At 33.5% G+C, this 16,837-nt stretch overlaps 1 protein-coding gene across 1 annotated transcript; it reads left to right on the plus strand.

The window, feature by feature from the left end:
* The first annotated feature begins 1,500 nt into the window (after positions 1-1,500).
* LOC111695445 (sushi, von Willebrand factor type A, EGF and pentraxin domain-containing protein 1) lies at positions 1,501-15,513 on the plus strand. Its single transcript, XM_023464773.1, has 17 exons — positions 1,501-1,555; positions 2,475-2,544; positions 5,059-5,124; positions 5,551-5,602; positions 5,770-5,860; positions 6,185-6,260; positions 6,853-6,981; positions 7,402-7,490; positions 8,451-8,523; positions 9,932-10,031; positions 11,769-11,828; positions 12,542-12,655; positions 13,119-13,231; positions 13,701-13,795; positions 14,825-14,905; positions 14,982-15,044; positions 15,408-15,513. The coding sequence occupies exons 2-17, from the start codon at positions 2,488-2,490 to the stop codon at positions 15,487-15,489; spliced, it is 1,341 nt and encodes a 446-aa protein (XP_023320541.1). The 5' UTR covers positions 1,501-1,555; positions 2,475-2,487; the 3' UTR covers positions 15,490-15,513.
* Positions 15,514-16,837: the final 1,324 nt, after the last annotated feature.

Genomic DNA, 16,837 nt, shown 5'->3' on the forward strand with positions numbered 1-16,837 from the left:
AATATCCAGTTTATTCTAATTTAGTATCATAATATCCAGTATATTCTAGTATAGTGTCATAATATCCAATATTTTCTAGTTTAGTGTCATAATATTCAGTATATTCTAATTTAGTGTCAAAATATCCAGTAAATTCTAGTATAGGGTCAAAATATCCAGAATATTCTAGTATAGTGTCATAATATCCAGTATATTCTAGTATATGGTCAAAATATCCAGTAAATTCTAGTATAGTTGTCATAATATCCAGAATATTCTAGTGTAGTGTTATAATATCCAGTATATTCTAGTATAGAGTTATAATATCCAGTATATTTTAGTATAGTGTTATAATATCCAGTATATTCTAGTATAGAGTCATGATAAAAATTATTTACAAAAAATGTTAAAAGTTCATTAGTACCGAACTTTTTAGTCTTTCTTGTTACGCTTTCATGCTGATAGCAGGAGAACAGTTCAAACAGAGGTCAACGTCCTTTAAACACGTGCGCAGAGGACAACTTCCTTTAAGTACGTGCCAAGTGGACAACTTCCACTTAATACGTGCCCAGAGGACAACTTCCTTTAAGTACGTGCACAGAGGTCAACGTCCTGTAAGAATGTGTGCAAAGGACAACTTCCTTGAACACGTGCCCAGAGACCAATTTCCTTTAAATACGTGCCCAGAGGACAACTTCCTTTAAGCACGTGCACAGAGGTCAACGTCCTGTAAGCACGTGTTTAAAGAACCGATTCCTTTAAACACGTGCACAGAGGAAAACTTTCTTTAAACACGTGTCCAGAGGATAACTTCCTTTAAACACGTGTACAGAGAATAACTTTCTTAAAAACACGCGTTCAGATGTCAACTTCATTTAATCACTTGCCCAGAGGACAACTTCCTTTAAGCACGTGCGCAGAGGACAACTTCCTTTAAACACCTGCACAGAGGGCAACTTCCTACAATCACGTGCGCAGAGGATAACTTCCTTTAAACACGTGCGCAGAGAACAACTTCCTTTAAACGATGGTGTATTTTTGGACCTACGCTCATCCCCTCTACTGCCCATCCGACCTACAAGCACGTGGTTTTAACAGCTGTGGTAGGTCCGATGCACTGTAGGTCGGATGGGCACGTTAAAAACAGCATATTGGTGCATCCGACCTACTTTAAGCTGTCGCATGGACACGTTAGTAGGTCTGATGGGCCTTTTTCGTAGGTCAGATGGGCATTTTTCGTAGGTCGGATGGGCATTTTTCGTAGGTCGGATGGATACTGCGCTATAGGCATGACAAAATAAGCTGCTGAATAGGTCGGATGGGCAAGAAGATATGCCCATCCGACCTACAGCTGTCGTAGGTCAGATGTTGCAGTAGGTCGGATGGGCAGTATAGCGGATGGGCAATAGGACGGATGGGCAGTAGAGCGGATCAACATTACCCCTTTAAACACATGCACATCGAGGATAACTTCCTTTGAATATGCGATCTAATTCAGTTAATTTTTTTATTTTGCTTTTCAGAATCTATTAAAAAAATGTAAAGAGCTTATTCCTAAACCCATGTGAGAAATCTGGTAACCTTTTTTCTATTAGTGTGTCTAAATTAACTTGAGAATTTTTCTTTCACCTTTTTTCTAAGATACATTCATTCTTGAATTTAATGTTTAAAGTTTGAATTTGGAAGTTATCAAGACGATAAACCACATTTTGAAAAGCTCAAGAGTTGTAAAATCTGTCATGTGTCCTGAAGAATCAAAAACGATTTTTTCTTTCGTTTCTTAATTACACTGGTACAGTATGCTCCACGAAGCATGATCAGAGTATGTGAAATAAAAAAAACTATTAAATTTTGGGGCAAGGGGTGGGGGTTATATGGAATAGGAGGGTTAACAATATATAATCATTATAATTATAAAAAACACCATTTTATTTTATTGTTTCATTTTATGAAAAGACTGAGTTTCATCAGCATTCTTTCTCCCCTTGAGTGTTTTTTATCTTATTTGAATTAAAAGTACGATTTAAGATGGTGAAACTTTATATTTTCTTCTCAAAGGTAATTTCATCTTATTTGAATATAGAGAAAGATAAAAGATGCACTCAAACTTTATATTTTATCCTGAAGTCAGAACTGTTTTGTTGTGAATCTAGGGCTCTATAGCATTGATCTTCATAAATTAATTAACTATAACAGATAGAACATCCCTACATCTTAAAAAGACGACATTTAGTGTTCTATCTGTTATTGTTTATTAATCTATGTCCATCTATACTGATCTTTGGATTTATTTAATCTCATTAAACTTTTTTTAAATATTTAATTTTTGCCTTGATGGTCATACCCTGCAGGGTTAACTTTAAAGGAGGGTGAAAAATACATTTATTCCCAAATATATAAGTGCCCACATTGGACGTCGAGATCAAGCATTCAAGATTAACGATACATCACACAAAAATTTAGATTTTAGGAGTGATTTTCTTATTTAAATTTAGAGAAAGATGTAAGATGTTGAACCTTTTTATTTTTCTCCTGGTAGTTCTGGGAGCACAGGTCTCAGATCAGGTACAGTACAGTTTTTTAGACAAGGTACAGTACAGGTCTCAGACCAAGTACAGTACAGTTTATAAGACCAGGTACAGTACAGTTTATTAGATCAGGTACAGTACAGGTCTCAGACCATGTACAGTACAGTTTATTAGACCAGGTACAGTACAGGTCTCAGACCAAGTACAGTACAGTTTATAAGACCAGGTACAGTACAAGTCTCAGACCAGGTACAGTACATTTTATTAGACCAGGTACAGTACAGGTCTCAGACAAGGTACAGTACAGTTTATTAGACCATGTACATTACAGAGTCTCAGACCATGGACAGTACAGGTCTCAGACCAGGTACACTACAGTTTATTAGACCAGGTACATTTCAGAGTCTCAGACCATGTAAGTACAGGTCTCAGACCAGGGTACAGTACAGTTTATTAGACCATGTACAGTACAGAGTCTCAGACCATGTACAGTACAGGTCTCAGAACAGGTACAGTACAGTTTATTAGACCATGTACAGTACAGAGTCTCAGACCATGTTCCAGGTCTCAGACCAGGTTCAGTACAGAGTCTCAGACCATGTTCCAGGTCTCAGACCAGGTACAGTACAGTTTATTAGACCATGTACAGTACAGAGTCTCAGACCATGTTCCAGGTCTCAGACCAGGTACAGTACAGTTTATTAGATCATGTACATTACAGAGCCTCAGACCATTTACAATACAGTTTTCAGACCAGGTACAGTACATTTTATTAGACCATGTACAGTGCAGAGTCTCAGACCATATTCCAGGTCTCAGACCAGGTACAGTACAGTTTATTAGACCATGTACATTACAGAGTCTCCGACCATATACAGTACAGAGTCTCAAACCATGTACAGTACAGGCCTCAGACCAAGGTACAGTACAGGTCTCAGACTAGGTACAGTACAGGCCTCAGACTAGGTACAGTACAGGTCTCAGAACAGGTACAGAACAGTTTATTAGACCAGGTACAGTACAGGTCTCAGACCAGGTACAGTACAGGTCTCAGACCAGGTACAGTACAGGTCTCAGACTAGGTACAGTACAGTTTATTAGACCAGGTACAGTACAGGTCTCAGACTAGGTACAGTACAGAACAATTTAAATTGAATTTTGAGAGAATTCTTGTCCCATGTATTTTGCCCCATGTATTTTGCCCCATGTATTTTGTCCCATGTATTCTGCCCCATGTATTTTGTCCCATGTATTTTGCCCCATGTATTTTGCCCCATGTATTTTGCCCCATGTATTTTGCCCCATGTATTTTGCCCCATGTATTTTGTCCCATGTATTTTGTCCCATGTATTTTGCCCCATGTATTTTGTCCCATGTATTTTGTCCTTTGTCCCATGTATTTTGTCCCATGTATTTTGTCCCATGTATTTACTCTCAATATCATGACGCCTGATGTCCCGCCATCCAAACCCCGTTTTCTGTAAATTTCGTGTTTTTTTTGTACACATTTAAATAAGATTAATTTTAGATAAGTACGTGAAATTTGAAATTAAAAACAATTAACTGATTTATCCAACACTTTTTGGCTTCTTTCATAACACTTATAATAAAAGGAGTTTTTGCCACCATCTCAAATTTTCAATTCTTTGTAATCTAATGCATACGGTGTAAACCTTTGATATTTCAGACTTGGACTATCTAGTCTAATAGAATTCATAGTTTGAAATAAATTAAAGGTCAACAACATCGGGTGGCAAAGATATAGAGATAAAAACTCAGAGTTTATGGCGAAAACTCAATTCATTATCCAACCAAACTATTTTATTCTTTAAAACACTTTTTTTTTCTGTGAATTCTGATATAGATCAAATAGTCAAAGTTTGAAACATAAAACACCCTCAGATTTCAAAGTTATAGGGGATAAGACAATTTGAGTTTGTGGCAAAAACCCAAATTCTTTCTCCTAAGTGACATAATGTTTTTCTGCAGCATTCCAGATGCATTTCAAGTTTATAGTTTTATATGCACAAAATGTAAGTATAAAAACAGAAAGAAATATTTATACTATGCATACTGTAATGTACAGCATTGTTTATATTCCTCCTACTTAAAGTTTGTTTTTATAATACCTTGCAGTACATTAAAATAGAGTCCATTTAATTTTTTGTTTGTAATCTTGCATTTTTTTAACAGTTGACTTTACCTGAATGTTAAAATGAGGCCGAGGTCGCAAAGTACAGTGATAACCAGAAAACAATGGAATAGGAAGACGACGTTACAGCAATACTTAAGTGTATTTGATGGTTTTTACAAAGGAAATAGTTTTACCAGACACTTATTGCATTGCACAATTGCTGTGTTTCATGGTCATTGAACTTTTTAAAGTTAAAACCTGATTCTCAAAGTCGTCATACTATTCCAGAGTTTTCTGGTTATCACTCTAGTACCAGTAATTCCGCATAGAATTAACTTGTTACTGAAATTAACAGGGTACCTAAATAAATTGGTAGCTAAAAAAAGAAAACTTTTCTGAATACCATTACAATTTCAGCAATCTGCACATGTCAGAGCCTTGCAGAGTAGAAGAAACTTACACAGGGAAAATGCGCGGAATAAGGTTAGATAATAGATACAGGGTGTCCCAATTAGATAATAGATACAGGGTGTCCCAATTAGATAATAGATACAGGGTGTCTCAATTAGATAATAGATACAGGGTGTCCCAATTAACACATGCACAATCTAAAGACATGCTAAATTGAAATTGACATTTTTCAGTTTGACATATATCATATTATTATGTGTTTCAGATATTTCATAAACTGTGGTCGTCTTTACATGAACACACAAGCTGTTTTTGGTTTGTTTCTGAAGGTTTTTTGACTTTTAAAAAGTTCCACAAAAGTCTGAGAAGTTTTACAAATTGCCAAATTTTGACACAGAGAAAATATATGTCAAAAATGAACCAAAAAATATCGGTTTGAAACGATAATTTTCTGGTTGTTTTTCCATTATTTTTCTATTTGAATTGTTTTCTGTTTAGGTTGATATGCTGGGATACTTACTAAAGAAACACGTCAGCAAACTTAGAAGCGGTCAGTTACAGTATACACAAATTGTCAACCTTTAACTTTTTATGTTAATTTTTCTATGCTTTAGTTTTGGTAAGTGTACAATGTTTCTTGTAATTTACATGATATTTTATAAAATATTTGACAGAAAATACAGGTCTGATTAATTGAAAACTTTTCTTTTTCTCCAGGTGATAATTATGAGGCTGATCTTGTTTTTCTGGTTGATTCTAGTGCATCTGTCGGAGCGGACAATTTCTACAATGAGATTAAATTCATCAGGTGCAGGGGGATACAGGGGGATACAGGGGGATAAATACAGGGGGGATACAGGGGGATACAGGGGGATACAGGGAATGTTCTTAGTTTGGTTTTGAGGGTCTTAATTGAGTGATTCGACTTTAATAGCGAAAATTTAGTTTCCCGGTAAAATTGAACAAGTGTGGGTAAAGGAGTAACTGCGATTAATAAACATACTTGATACCGTATGTATTCTAGAATACCCTGGAAACAATTGCAGAAACTTTTAAATTTAAATAAGAAAGCCGATGAGCACTGTACACTGTACACTGTACAGTGTACACCATCAATAAAAGTATATTTTAGGAAACTATTGGCGGACTTCACGGTTTCCTACAATTCTACCCGAGTTGTAATTATAACCTATAGTTCAGTTAACCAGGTAAATACAGGCTGTCCCAATAAATATGATAGTTGGGAGATGAAACAAAGATCTTCTTTGACATTTATATAAAAAAGGTTAATGACTTTATAAGCTTTAATAATGTGGTGCATCTCCTAAATAGCGTACAAGTCGTGCAAACATTTTTTAAAACATTCTTTAGGTATAAACCCTAACCCTAACCTTTCTCCGGGTATAAAAGATAAAACGAAACCTTTAACCCTATTCCTACTGACGTCTCTTCTGCCAAAACTAACCCGCCCCCCCATCCCTCTTTTTTTTATATTGTGATACTAATTCAAGAGTACCGTTGTAAATCGGACATTGATTTCCTTGGATTGAGGGTCACTTAAAATTACAATTCCTTTCAGCAAAAACTGTGCGAAAACATATTTTTTCTTGCAGTATACTATACTAGAAATTCAAGGCGCTTCGCGCCCTTCTTTCTAGGCTTTTAGGGCGCTTCGCGCCCATCTTCTATTTAAATTAGGAACATGTTCGAATTAGATCGGTTCAGCCGTTTTGACGTTTATTGGATACAAACAAACAAACAGACAGATATAGATACATATTAAAAAACCTTTTACTTGAGGTGATACGACAAGTTGACCATATGTCTGTACCTGTAACTACGAAGCATAAATGTTCCTTATTTGAATCTGAGATTCCTGCTATAACCTACAATAGTGGGGGAACATATACACTTGGAGCTTTACTAGAGGTTAGAGAAGAAAACGAAAATATTCAATTAAATTTAATTTTTTTAATTTTATAATTTCTTGTCTTTTGAATTTCGTTTTAGTGTTTAAATAAAATTCATATATAATGCTTCTTTCTATATACCTTTTTTTTGCAGACATAGAATATAAAGTTAATAAGATATTCACATAAGTTTGTACAACACTTTTGGGTTAGGCGAAATTGAGACAATTTCATGACCGAGCGCTGCGCCTTGCACGGGTTGAGGGGTTGAGCATCGCGACCAACTAAACTTATCGTAAAAACTTTTTTATCTAAATTTTTAACTGGGTAAATTTAAATGTTGCTTAGTTGGAATCTTGCTGAGGGGAAGGGGGGTGTTAAAGGGAGAAGTAAGCACAATCAAGCAAAATGTTAAATAATTAAGCTGCTTCTTTTTCAGGCAGCTGATGTGTTCCGGTTCTCCAGGGATACTGCTAAGAAAGCAGTTTTCCTGATCACTGATGGTTATTCTAATGGAGGGGATCCAAGGTTATACATTTCACCTTTTTTAAAGGGAGTGTTCACGAAAAATGATCTATATCGAGTTCAATTTAAATTAAGGCTTTCCCTGTTCATATTTCGTGAACAGTAAACGCTCCTTTTTGTAGAATATTAATAATTAATTAAAATTATTATCTAATAAACACTAACTTTAATAATTATTTATCAAATCTAGGGTTTAATGTCATTGTTCATTTATAATAATTTATTGACTAATATAATCCACTTGTTGATAAATATATACAGAGTTACCTGCACAAAGGATAAGCCTGTCAAGACGACCCAAAAATTTTAAGATATGATGATTCAAAAGTTAAATCTTCTGCTTTCAAAATAGTCTTTATGATTATATAGTTTTTTTTAGATTTGTCAAAGACAGAAACAAGTTTCAGTTGGAGGGTATTATAAACATAAATATACAGTGTAAATACCGTACACTCCACACACAGCTCTGTATATTACTATACAGTACAGTACAGTACACAGTATACAGTATGTATATTAGTTTCAGTTGGAGGGTATCATAAACATAAATATACAGTGTAAATTCCGTACACTCCACACACAGCTCTGTATATTACTATACAGTACAGTACAGTACACAGTATACAGTATGTATATTAGTTTCAGTTGGAGGGTATCATAAACATAAATATACAGTGTAAATTCCGTACAATCCACACACAGCTCTGCGCCTTTAGTAAAAGTAAATTCAACCTATATGAAGCATAAAGTCTGACTGCGTCAACCTTGTTGCACCGGCTAGTCCTGTCCATAAAGATAGGTACAGTACAAACTGGGACCGGAAAGGTTGACCCGTCTCGGAAATTCAAATGTACTACGGCTACCCGTGAATCGTCTCTGAAGTCTCATCCTTTGTGGGTAGCCCTGTATATAACAGATCGATAAAAAAATTTAAAGTAAACTCCTAAATGTTTGATATTTCAGACCTGCAGCTGAAAGATTGAAGCAGCAAGGAGTGGAATTTTACACTTTTGGAATAAGGAATGGAAATGTTAAGGTAATCCTTTCATTTTCTTTCTACAGTCGTCGTCGTATATATCAATACAATTAAGACATATTTCGATTTCAATTTTTATTCATATCAAGCTGTTAAACAGCTGGGATATACGTGTATAATTGTAATTCGAAAAAAGCTTGTTAAAAATCAAAACTGAAATAAAAAATTCTTTTTATTTTATTGATATAATCGCCTTCCCCTGTATCATTCCATTTCTTCTTTTTATATTTGTGTCTGGTTATATCCTGGTTATATCAACGAAAATTAAGCCTCCACTATAGAGACAAAGTCAACAATGGAGTGTCGCTAAATCGTTTCCCTTGGGTTGAATTTAAATTTTCTATTTCTATTTTGAATAAGTATTTGGCAAAATTCTGATAGATTCTTCCCTCACAATGAAAATATTTTAGTTTCAAAATGCCTTTTTCCTTTTTCCTTGTATGAACTCCAATCTCAAGAAGTTTTTATTCTATTTTATTTTATTTTATGACTCATGAATTTTGCACCCAATGAATGAACAAACAATGAAATCAGAAAATCCGCAAAATTTTTTATTTCATCATTTCAACATGTACAAAAGGCTCCCCCCTCTCCTCCCCCTGCCCCCTCTCCTCCCACTCGCCTCTCCCTTCCCTCCCATGCATCGGCTAGATCTTAAAAAAAAGCTTTATTTCTCTTCTGTCTGCAACTTGAATTTGAAATGAGGAAAGAAAGCAAATTCCTGGAATATTTCAAGATTTTCCTCATGTTTTCACATTCTTTATATCAAGAGGGGAATTTATTAAAGGGAATGTGGACTAAATTTCAAGTGGCCTTTAGAGTCTGATTCGCAACGGTACCCTTTAAACCTTTATGGAAGACGTTTTCTTATTTTTTTTTATTACAATTCCTCTTGGTTTCTGTAAAGGAATTGAGTTTTTGCCACAAATTCAAATTTTCTAATCCCTATATCTTTGCTGCTAGATGGTGTAAAGCGATGATATTTCAAACTTAGACTATTTGATCTAACAGAATTCATAGATTGAAATATCAAAGATCTACGACATCGGGTTGCTAAGATATAGGGGGAAACAATTTAGAGACAAGAAAAGAATAACTGGACAGGAAAGGAAGAACTAGACAGGAAAGGAAGAACTAGACAGGAAAGGATGAAATAGACAGGAAAGGAATAATTGGACAGGAAAGGAAGAACTAAACAAGAAAGGAAGAATTAGACAGGAAAGGAAGAAACTCATTTCCTTTATTTATTTTGTCTCACCAAATATGCAAGTCACTTTTAGACAGAAACCTCAATTAAAAATAATCAATTTTTTAACTACTCATTTATCAGACTAAGCTCTATACATGAAATAACGTTTAAGTTCCTTTAAGCAAACTAGCGTGAAAAATAACAATTTCTATTTTCCAGGAACTGTTTGACATGGCCTCTGAACCGAGGTCAGAGCATTCGTTCATTCTCGACTCATTCGAGGAATTCGAGGCTCTAGCGAGAAGAGCATTGCATAAAGGTAAAAGATAAAAAAGAAAATAATTTGGGGATGTTGTGGAAATAATATGAAAGGACAGGAAAGAACAGGAAATAATATGAAAGGACAGGAAAGAACAGAAAATATTATTAAAGAACAGGAAAGGACAGAAAATTAATATGAAAGGACAGGAAAGGACATAAAATATTATGAAAGGACAGGAAAGGACAGAAAATATTATGACAAGACAGGTTATGAGTTCAAGGGAAAGGATATCAACAGGAACTACAGGAAATATCGGGGAAAGTACACACACAGACATAGAAAGGATAAAACTTGGCAGGAAAGGAAGAACTCAACAAGAAAGGAAGAATTAGACAGGAAAGGAAGATCTAGACAGGAAAGGAATAACTAGACAGGAAAGGAAGAACTGGGCAGGAAAGGAAGAACTAGATAGGAAAGGAAAAAATAGACAGGATAGGAATAAACTAAACAAAAAGGAAGAACTAGACAAGAAAAAAAAGAACTAGACAGGAAAGGCATAAACTAGACAAGAATGGAATACATGTATAGAAAGGAATACATGTATAGACAGAAATTAAATAGACAGGAAAGAGAAGAACTAGACAGGAAAGGCAGAACCAGAAAGGTAGGAAAGAATTAGTCAGGAAAGGAAGAATTAGACAGGAAATGAAGAATTAGACAAGAAAGGTAGTGCTAGACAGGAAAGGAAAGAACTACACAGGAAGGGCAAAATTAGACAGGAAAGGAAGAAATAGACAAGAAAGTAATAAATCAACAGGAAACGGAAGAACTAGACAAGAAAGGAAGAACTAGACAGTTCAGGAATAACTAAGACATGAAAGGAAGAACTAGACAGGAAATGAAGAACTATACAGGAAAGGAAGAACTAGATAGTTCAGGAATAACTAAGACAGGCAAGGAAGAACTAGACAGGAAATGTAAAACTAGACAAGAAGGAAGAGCTAGACAGGAAAGGAAGAACTAGACAAGAAAAGGAATAACTAAGACAAGAAAGGACACAACTAGACAGGAAAGGAAGAGCTAGACAGGAAAGGGAAGAACTACACAGGAAGGGCAAAAATAGACAGGAAAGGAAGAAATAGACAGGAAAGAATGAACTAGACAGGAAAGGAATAAACAATAGCGGAAAGGCAAAGTATATGAAAGGATTATCTGATGATGTTGATTTTTAAAGTTTGACAGTTTTCCCCGCTTGTATACCTCAGCTCTGAACTAGACATTCAAAACATTTTCTCAAGAATAATTATTGTTGAAACAAGATTTTTAAAATGTGGTCGGGCTTTTAGATTTGTTGTTTTGAAAAGGAAAATGTGTTTGCTTTCAGGTCTGTTTTTAATTTTGCTTCGCACAGAAATGTTTTTGTTTTTAAGATAATTAATAATCATTTAAAATATTAAATTATCAAAATAGATATTGATAATTCCGGATAATATATGTAAGTACAGCTACATCGAATGTTAATTGTATGATGAGTTAGCATAGATCTTTAATTCTTTTGTGAGACTTAAAAGTAAATATCATGAATTTTTTTACTATTATTATTATTGTTATTATTATTATTATTATTATTATTATTATTATTATTATTATTATTATCATTATTATTATTATTATTATTATTATTATTATTATTATTATTATTATTATTATTATTATTATTATTATTATTATTATTATTATTATTATTATTATTATTATTATTATTATTATTATTATTATTATTATTATTCCTAGATCTAGGAGGAAGTATGTACCTAAAACAAGATCCTAGAACCTGCTCTCAACTATGTACAGGTTAATTAAATTTATGTACAAGATCTTTTCTGTAATTCTTCATGAAATAAAACAAATAGATGTTAATTTTTCTGTACAACAAGGTTCAATTTACATCTATAAACAAACCAAGGATTATACTTTGGAAAGGAATTGAGTCTTTGCCACAAACTCTGCTTTTCTACATCGTATATCTCTGGATTCCAATGTCGTAGACCTTAGACATTTTAAACTATGAGTTCTGTTAGATCAAATGATATAAGTTTGAAATATCAAAGATGTACGACATTGGGTTCCAAAGCTATTGGAATTATAAACTCAGAGTTTGTGGCAAAGACTCAATTCCCTTAAAAGCAACATTTCGTCGGATTTTATTTTATTTCATTTTTTAAATATCCTTATAGCTGAGAATTAACTGCATATATCTGCTAACTGTTGTGCATAGTGGGTACTATAATTTTATATTATATATAATGCAATATGTATATACATATAGAAGGTGAATACGATACAAGAAAATCTGAGAAAGTTGTAGATAATTTCTTCACATATTTTTTAACTTGGTCTGCATTTTAAAATATGCCAAGTGCAACAAAAAGTATAAGTTGAGTTGGCGAGGTGAAACCAAAGACCAAGACGTTGCCTCATTTTAAAGTCGAGGCTGTCTAAAAATGTTATGACTAACTTTAAGAGTTGTCTATATTTCAGTGTTCTATAAATATATATATATCTAGGATCTGATTGTTGTGATCCAGTAGCCGAATGTTCCTGTGGTGCCCATAACGGATACTACTCCTGTATTTGTCCTAAAGGGTTCTTTGGTAGAGGTCTGAAGGGAGATTGCCACAGTAAGTTTTAATTGCACAATAAAATAAAGAACATCTTAATGAATATGGATACAGAATGAGAGTTGACAATTGCTTTTCCAGCACACATTTTAACCACTCTAAAACTGCTTATCAACCGCTTTTAACCGCTTTCAACTGCTTTCAACTGTTTTCAACAGCTTTCAACCGCTTTCAACCGCTTTCAACCGCTTTCAACCAATTTTAACCACTTTTAAGTGCTTTCTACTGCTATCAACCGCCTTCAACCCCTTTTAACCGCTTTCAATTGCTTTCAACTGCTTTTAACCTTTTTTTAACCGCTTTTCAACCGCTATTCAATTTTACTATATTTCATGATTTCAACAGTTTTTCAAACACTTTTAAACCATTTTTTAGTCCTTTTTAACTGCTCTTCAACAAGTTTTTAACTACTGTTAACACTTGTCAACTATTTTCAATCATTTTTAACTCCTTAAATTTTCAGAGTGTCCTGCCGGAACTTATAAACCTAGGCTGGATCCTGGGGATCGTAGATCCTGTATTCCTTGTCCAGATGAGAACCAGATATCTTCTCCAGGCAGCTTTTCTGCTCTCCAGGTATACATAGATCCTGTATTCCTTGTCCAGATGAGAACCAAATATCTTCTCCAGGCAGCTTTTCTGCTCTCCAGGTATACATAGATCCTGTATTCCTTGTCCATGAGAACCAGATATCTTCTCCAGGGAGCTTTTCTGCTCTCCAGGTATGCATAGATCTTGTATTCCTTGTTCAGATGAAAACCAGACATCTTCTCCAGGCAGCTTTTCTGCTCTCCAGGTATACATAGATCCTGTATTCCTTGTTCAGATGAGAACCAGATATCTTCTCCATCATTATTTCTGTTCAACCAATTAGAAGCGATTGAACGTCAGAAAGCCGAGCTCTGTAACCACGTTAAAACCAGGTTATGAGGAAGAACCAATAGGAAGCTTGGGCATTATGTTTAAAATCCTAGCTCTCCTCTCAACCTTTAAACAAGGGTTCTCTTTGCATTAAAAATAGAAAATATCAACCTCTGATTTTCAGTGCCATTGCAAAGAGGGATATGAGATAAGAAATGGGAAATGTACAATGATGGACTGCCCTCCTCTCAGCCCACCTTTAAATGGACATTTCATCAGGTAATAAAATCCACTTACAGAAGAAATTCTAACCATTTAGATCCATATATCTAAATGACGTAAGAAAGTTCAATTTTTCAAACAGTTTTAATAAAAGTTGTCCTAACACAAAAATGAGGAGTACTCAAATCAAACTGACCGGGTAGAGTGCAGCTCCAATGGCCAAAGCCTATAAAGGCTAATAATAATTTTAGAAATAGCTAAAAAGATTTTCTAAAGGCATAACGAGCTTTATGAATAATTTATCTTTCTAAAATTGTAGAGAAGAAAATTCTACATTCTAAAATTGTAGAGAAGAAAATTCTACATTCCAAAAACCTTACTTATCAAAAACATCAAACATTAAACTAGTTTACTCTGACCAAGCTGCAGTTTGTGCAAAGATAAATGACTTTGGAATTCCTGACTCGGCTACACTTAGAGTATAGACAAACTTACATCATGAAGGCAATGTGGGGGGCATGGAATTCTTTAGAAATAAATGAAGAATGAATTTAATGCTGTGTGTGGGGCTAAATGTAGTAAATTTGATTTATTAGGAATACATGTAAGAATGTAAGAAATGTATGTAAGAAATTAATGTAAAAATGTATTTAATGCTGTGTGTGGGGCTAAATGTAGTATAAATCTCTATAATCAAGAATGAATGTAAAAACGTATTTAATGCAGCGTGTGGGACTAAATGTACACATCTCTATTTATCAAGAATGAATGTAAGAACGTATTTAATGCTGTGTGTGGGACTAAATGTACAAAACTCTATTTATCAGGAATGAATGTAAGAACGTATTTAATGCAGCGTGTGGGACTAAATGTACAAAACTCTATTTATCAAGAATGAATGTAAGAACGTATTTAATGCAGCGTGTGGGGCTAAATGTACACATCTCTATTTATCAGGAATGAATGTAAGAACGTATTTAATGCAGCGTGTGGGACTAAATGTACAAAACTCTATTATCAAGAATGAATGTAAGAACTTATTTAATGCTGAGTGTGGGACTAAATGTACAAAACTCTATTTATCAGGAATGAATGTAAGAACGTATTTAATGCAGCGTGTGGGTCTAAATGTAATTCTGGATTCAATTTGGTTGGCTCTAGTATAAGGTAATCAATTTCAAGTATAAATAAAAACAAAAACACTTTTTAAAAATTACCATGCATACTTACTTGTTACTTCTAGACTGTGTCTGCCAACTGGAGAATGGAGTGGTGAACCAGCGTACTGTATTGCAAAAACATGCAGGTAGGTACAGGGTTACTCACAACAACCCAGAGACGACTGCACGGAATTTATATTTGTCTTTATTTCCTTAAACTTATGATTCCTTGCAACTATTAGTTTGTTTCTTGGCCCTATCAATAAATAGGCCATAATCATAATCAACCTTTGAATTGTCATATTTAGATAGTCTCATTCTTTGTGGGTAACCCTGAATACTGTAAAGATACTTCAAGAACCCCCATATCATTAATTATATAAATAGTGTACTGCAGTTTGTGGGGGGAGTGTAAACAAATTCTGTACTGTTTTTATTCCCAGAAAGTACAAAGCATGCAGATGATTCTTGACACTTTAACTTGATCATAATTTCTTTTATTTTTGCAGAAAATTACAGCCTCCAACCAATGGTTTCATCACTTGCTCTGATAGAACCAATGAGGTTGATACTGTTTGTGAATTTGGGTAGGTCTCTTGTTTTACATTAATTCAGAGCCCTTCGAGCCACTTTATACTGTTATAGTTCTAATTTTGATTGATGTATTGTTCATGTCACCATCTTTTTCTCTAAACTAAAAAAACATTTTTGTTGCAGATTTTCTTTTTTATTGATAATTTTAAGGGAAATATCTGAAAAATAAAATTTTTTTAAAGTAACAACTTGAGTTCTCACAAAAAAAAGTTAGGCCCATTTTTTGTTTAAACTGACATGTTAGTGAGTCAGCTGATTGACCTTCTTATTTAATTTTCACCAAATGCATCGGCAAAAAAATAAGAAAATTTTATTCTTGAAATACATTCCTTGCTCACGTTTTCCTGTGTAGAGAGAATTTAGAAAATTTAAGCGACTGGGTCAAGGATAACGGCAGACAGGAATTTCACATTGAATAATTTAAAAGAAAAACTAATTCTGAAAACGTATCCACCCCCAAAGTAGGAGTTTTGAACGTCGAATTTGCACTCAAACTCAGGATTTACAGATCTTTTAAAAGTTTAATATGTCTCAAATGAATCCGAAAGAAGTTTTCCATAACACTGCATACTCAGTTCAACTACCTTACATAGCCTGTTACTCTCTTTAACAAAAATGTGTCTACCATTGAACTGTAAAAGGGTGGTAAAGAGAACAGAGCAGAGCACGGTTAATCCGATAATCCTAACATCCTAACAATTCTATTATGATCGGATAACAATATATAGTATTTTAGAGAATAAAGTGTGACATATTTTTTACACGCTTTCTGATATGATAATACTATGTGTTAAATCTGAATGTTTTAAGTTAAACTTTTGTTGGTGAATTATTAGATTGAAATTAAATACTTATAGAAATATACATGGATACTGTTATTTTAGAATTATTTATAATTTTATAGAAATATACATGGATACTGTTATTTTAGAAATATTTATAATTTTATAGAAATATACATGGATACTGTTATTTTAGAAATATTTATAATTTTATAGAAATATACATGGATACTGTTATTTTAGAAATATTTATAATTTTATAGAAATATACATGGATACTGTTATTTTAGAAATATTTATAATTTTATAGAAATATACATGGATACTGTTATTTTAGAAATATTTATAATTTTATAGAAATATACATGGATACTGTTATTTTAGAAATATTTATAATTTTATAGAAATATACATGGATACTGTTATTTTAGAAATATTTATAATTTTATAGAAATATACATGGATACTGTTATTTTAGAAATATTTATAATTTTATAGAAATATACATGGATACTGTTATTTTAGAAATATTTATAATTTTATAGAAATATACATGGATACTG

Source organism: Eurytemora carolleeae, unplaced genomic scaffold (genome assembly GCF_000591075.1).
Source record: "Eurytemora carolleeae unplaced genomic scaffold, Eaff_2.0 scaffold158, whole genome shotgun sequence".
Classification (NCBI taxonomy): Eukaryota; Metazoa; Arthropoda; class Copepoda; order Calanoida; family Temoridae; genus Eurytemora; species Eurytemora carolleeae.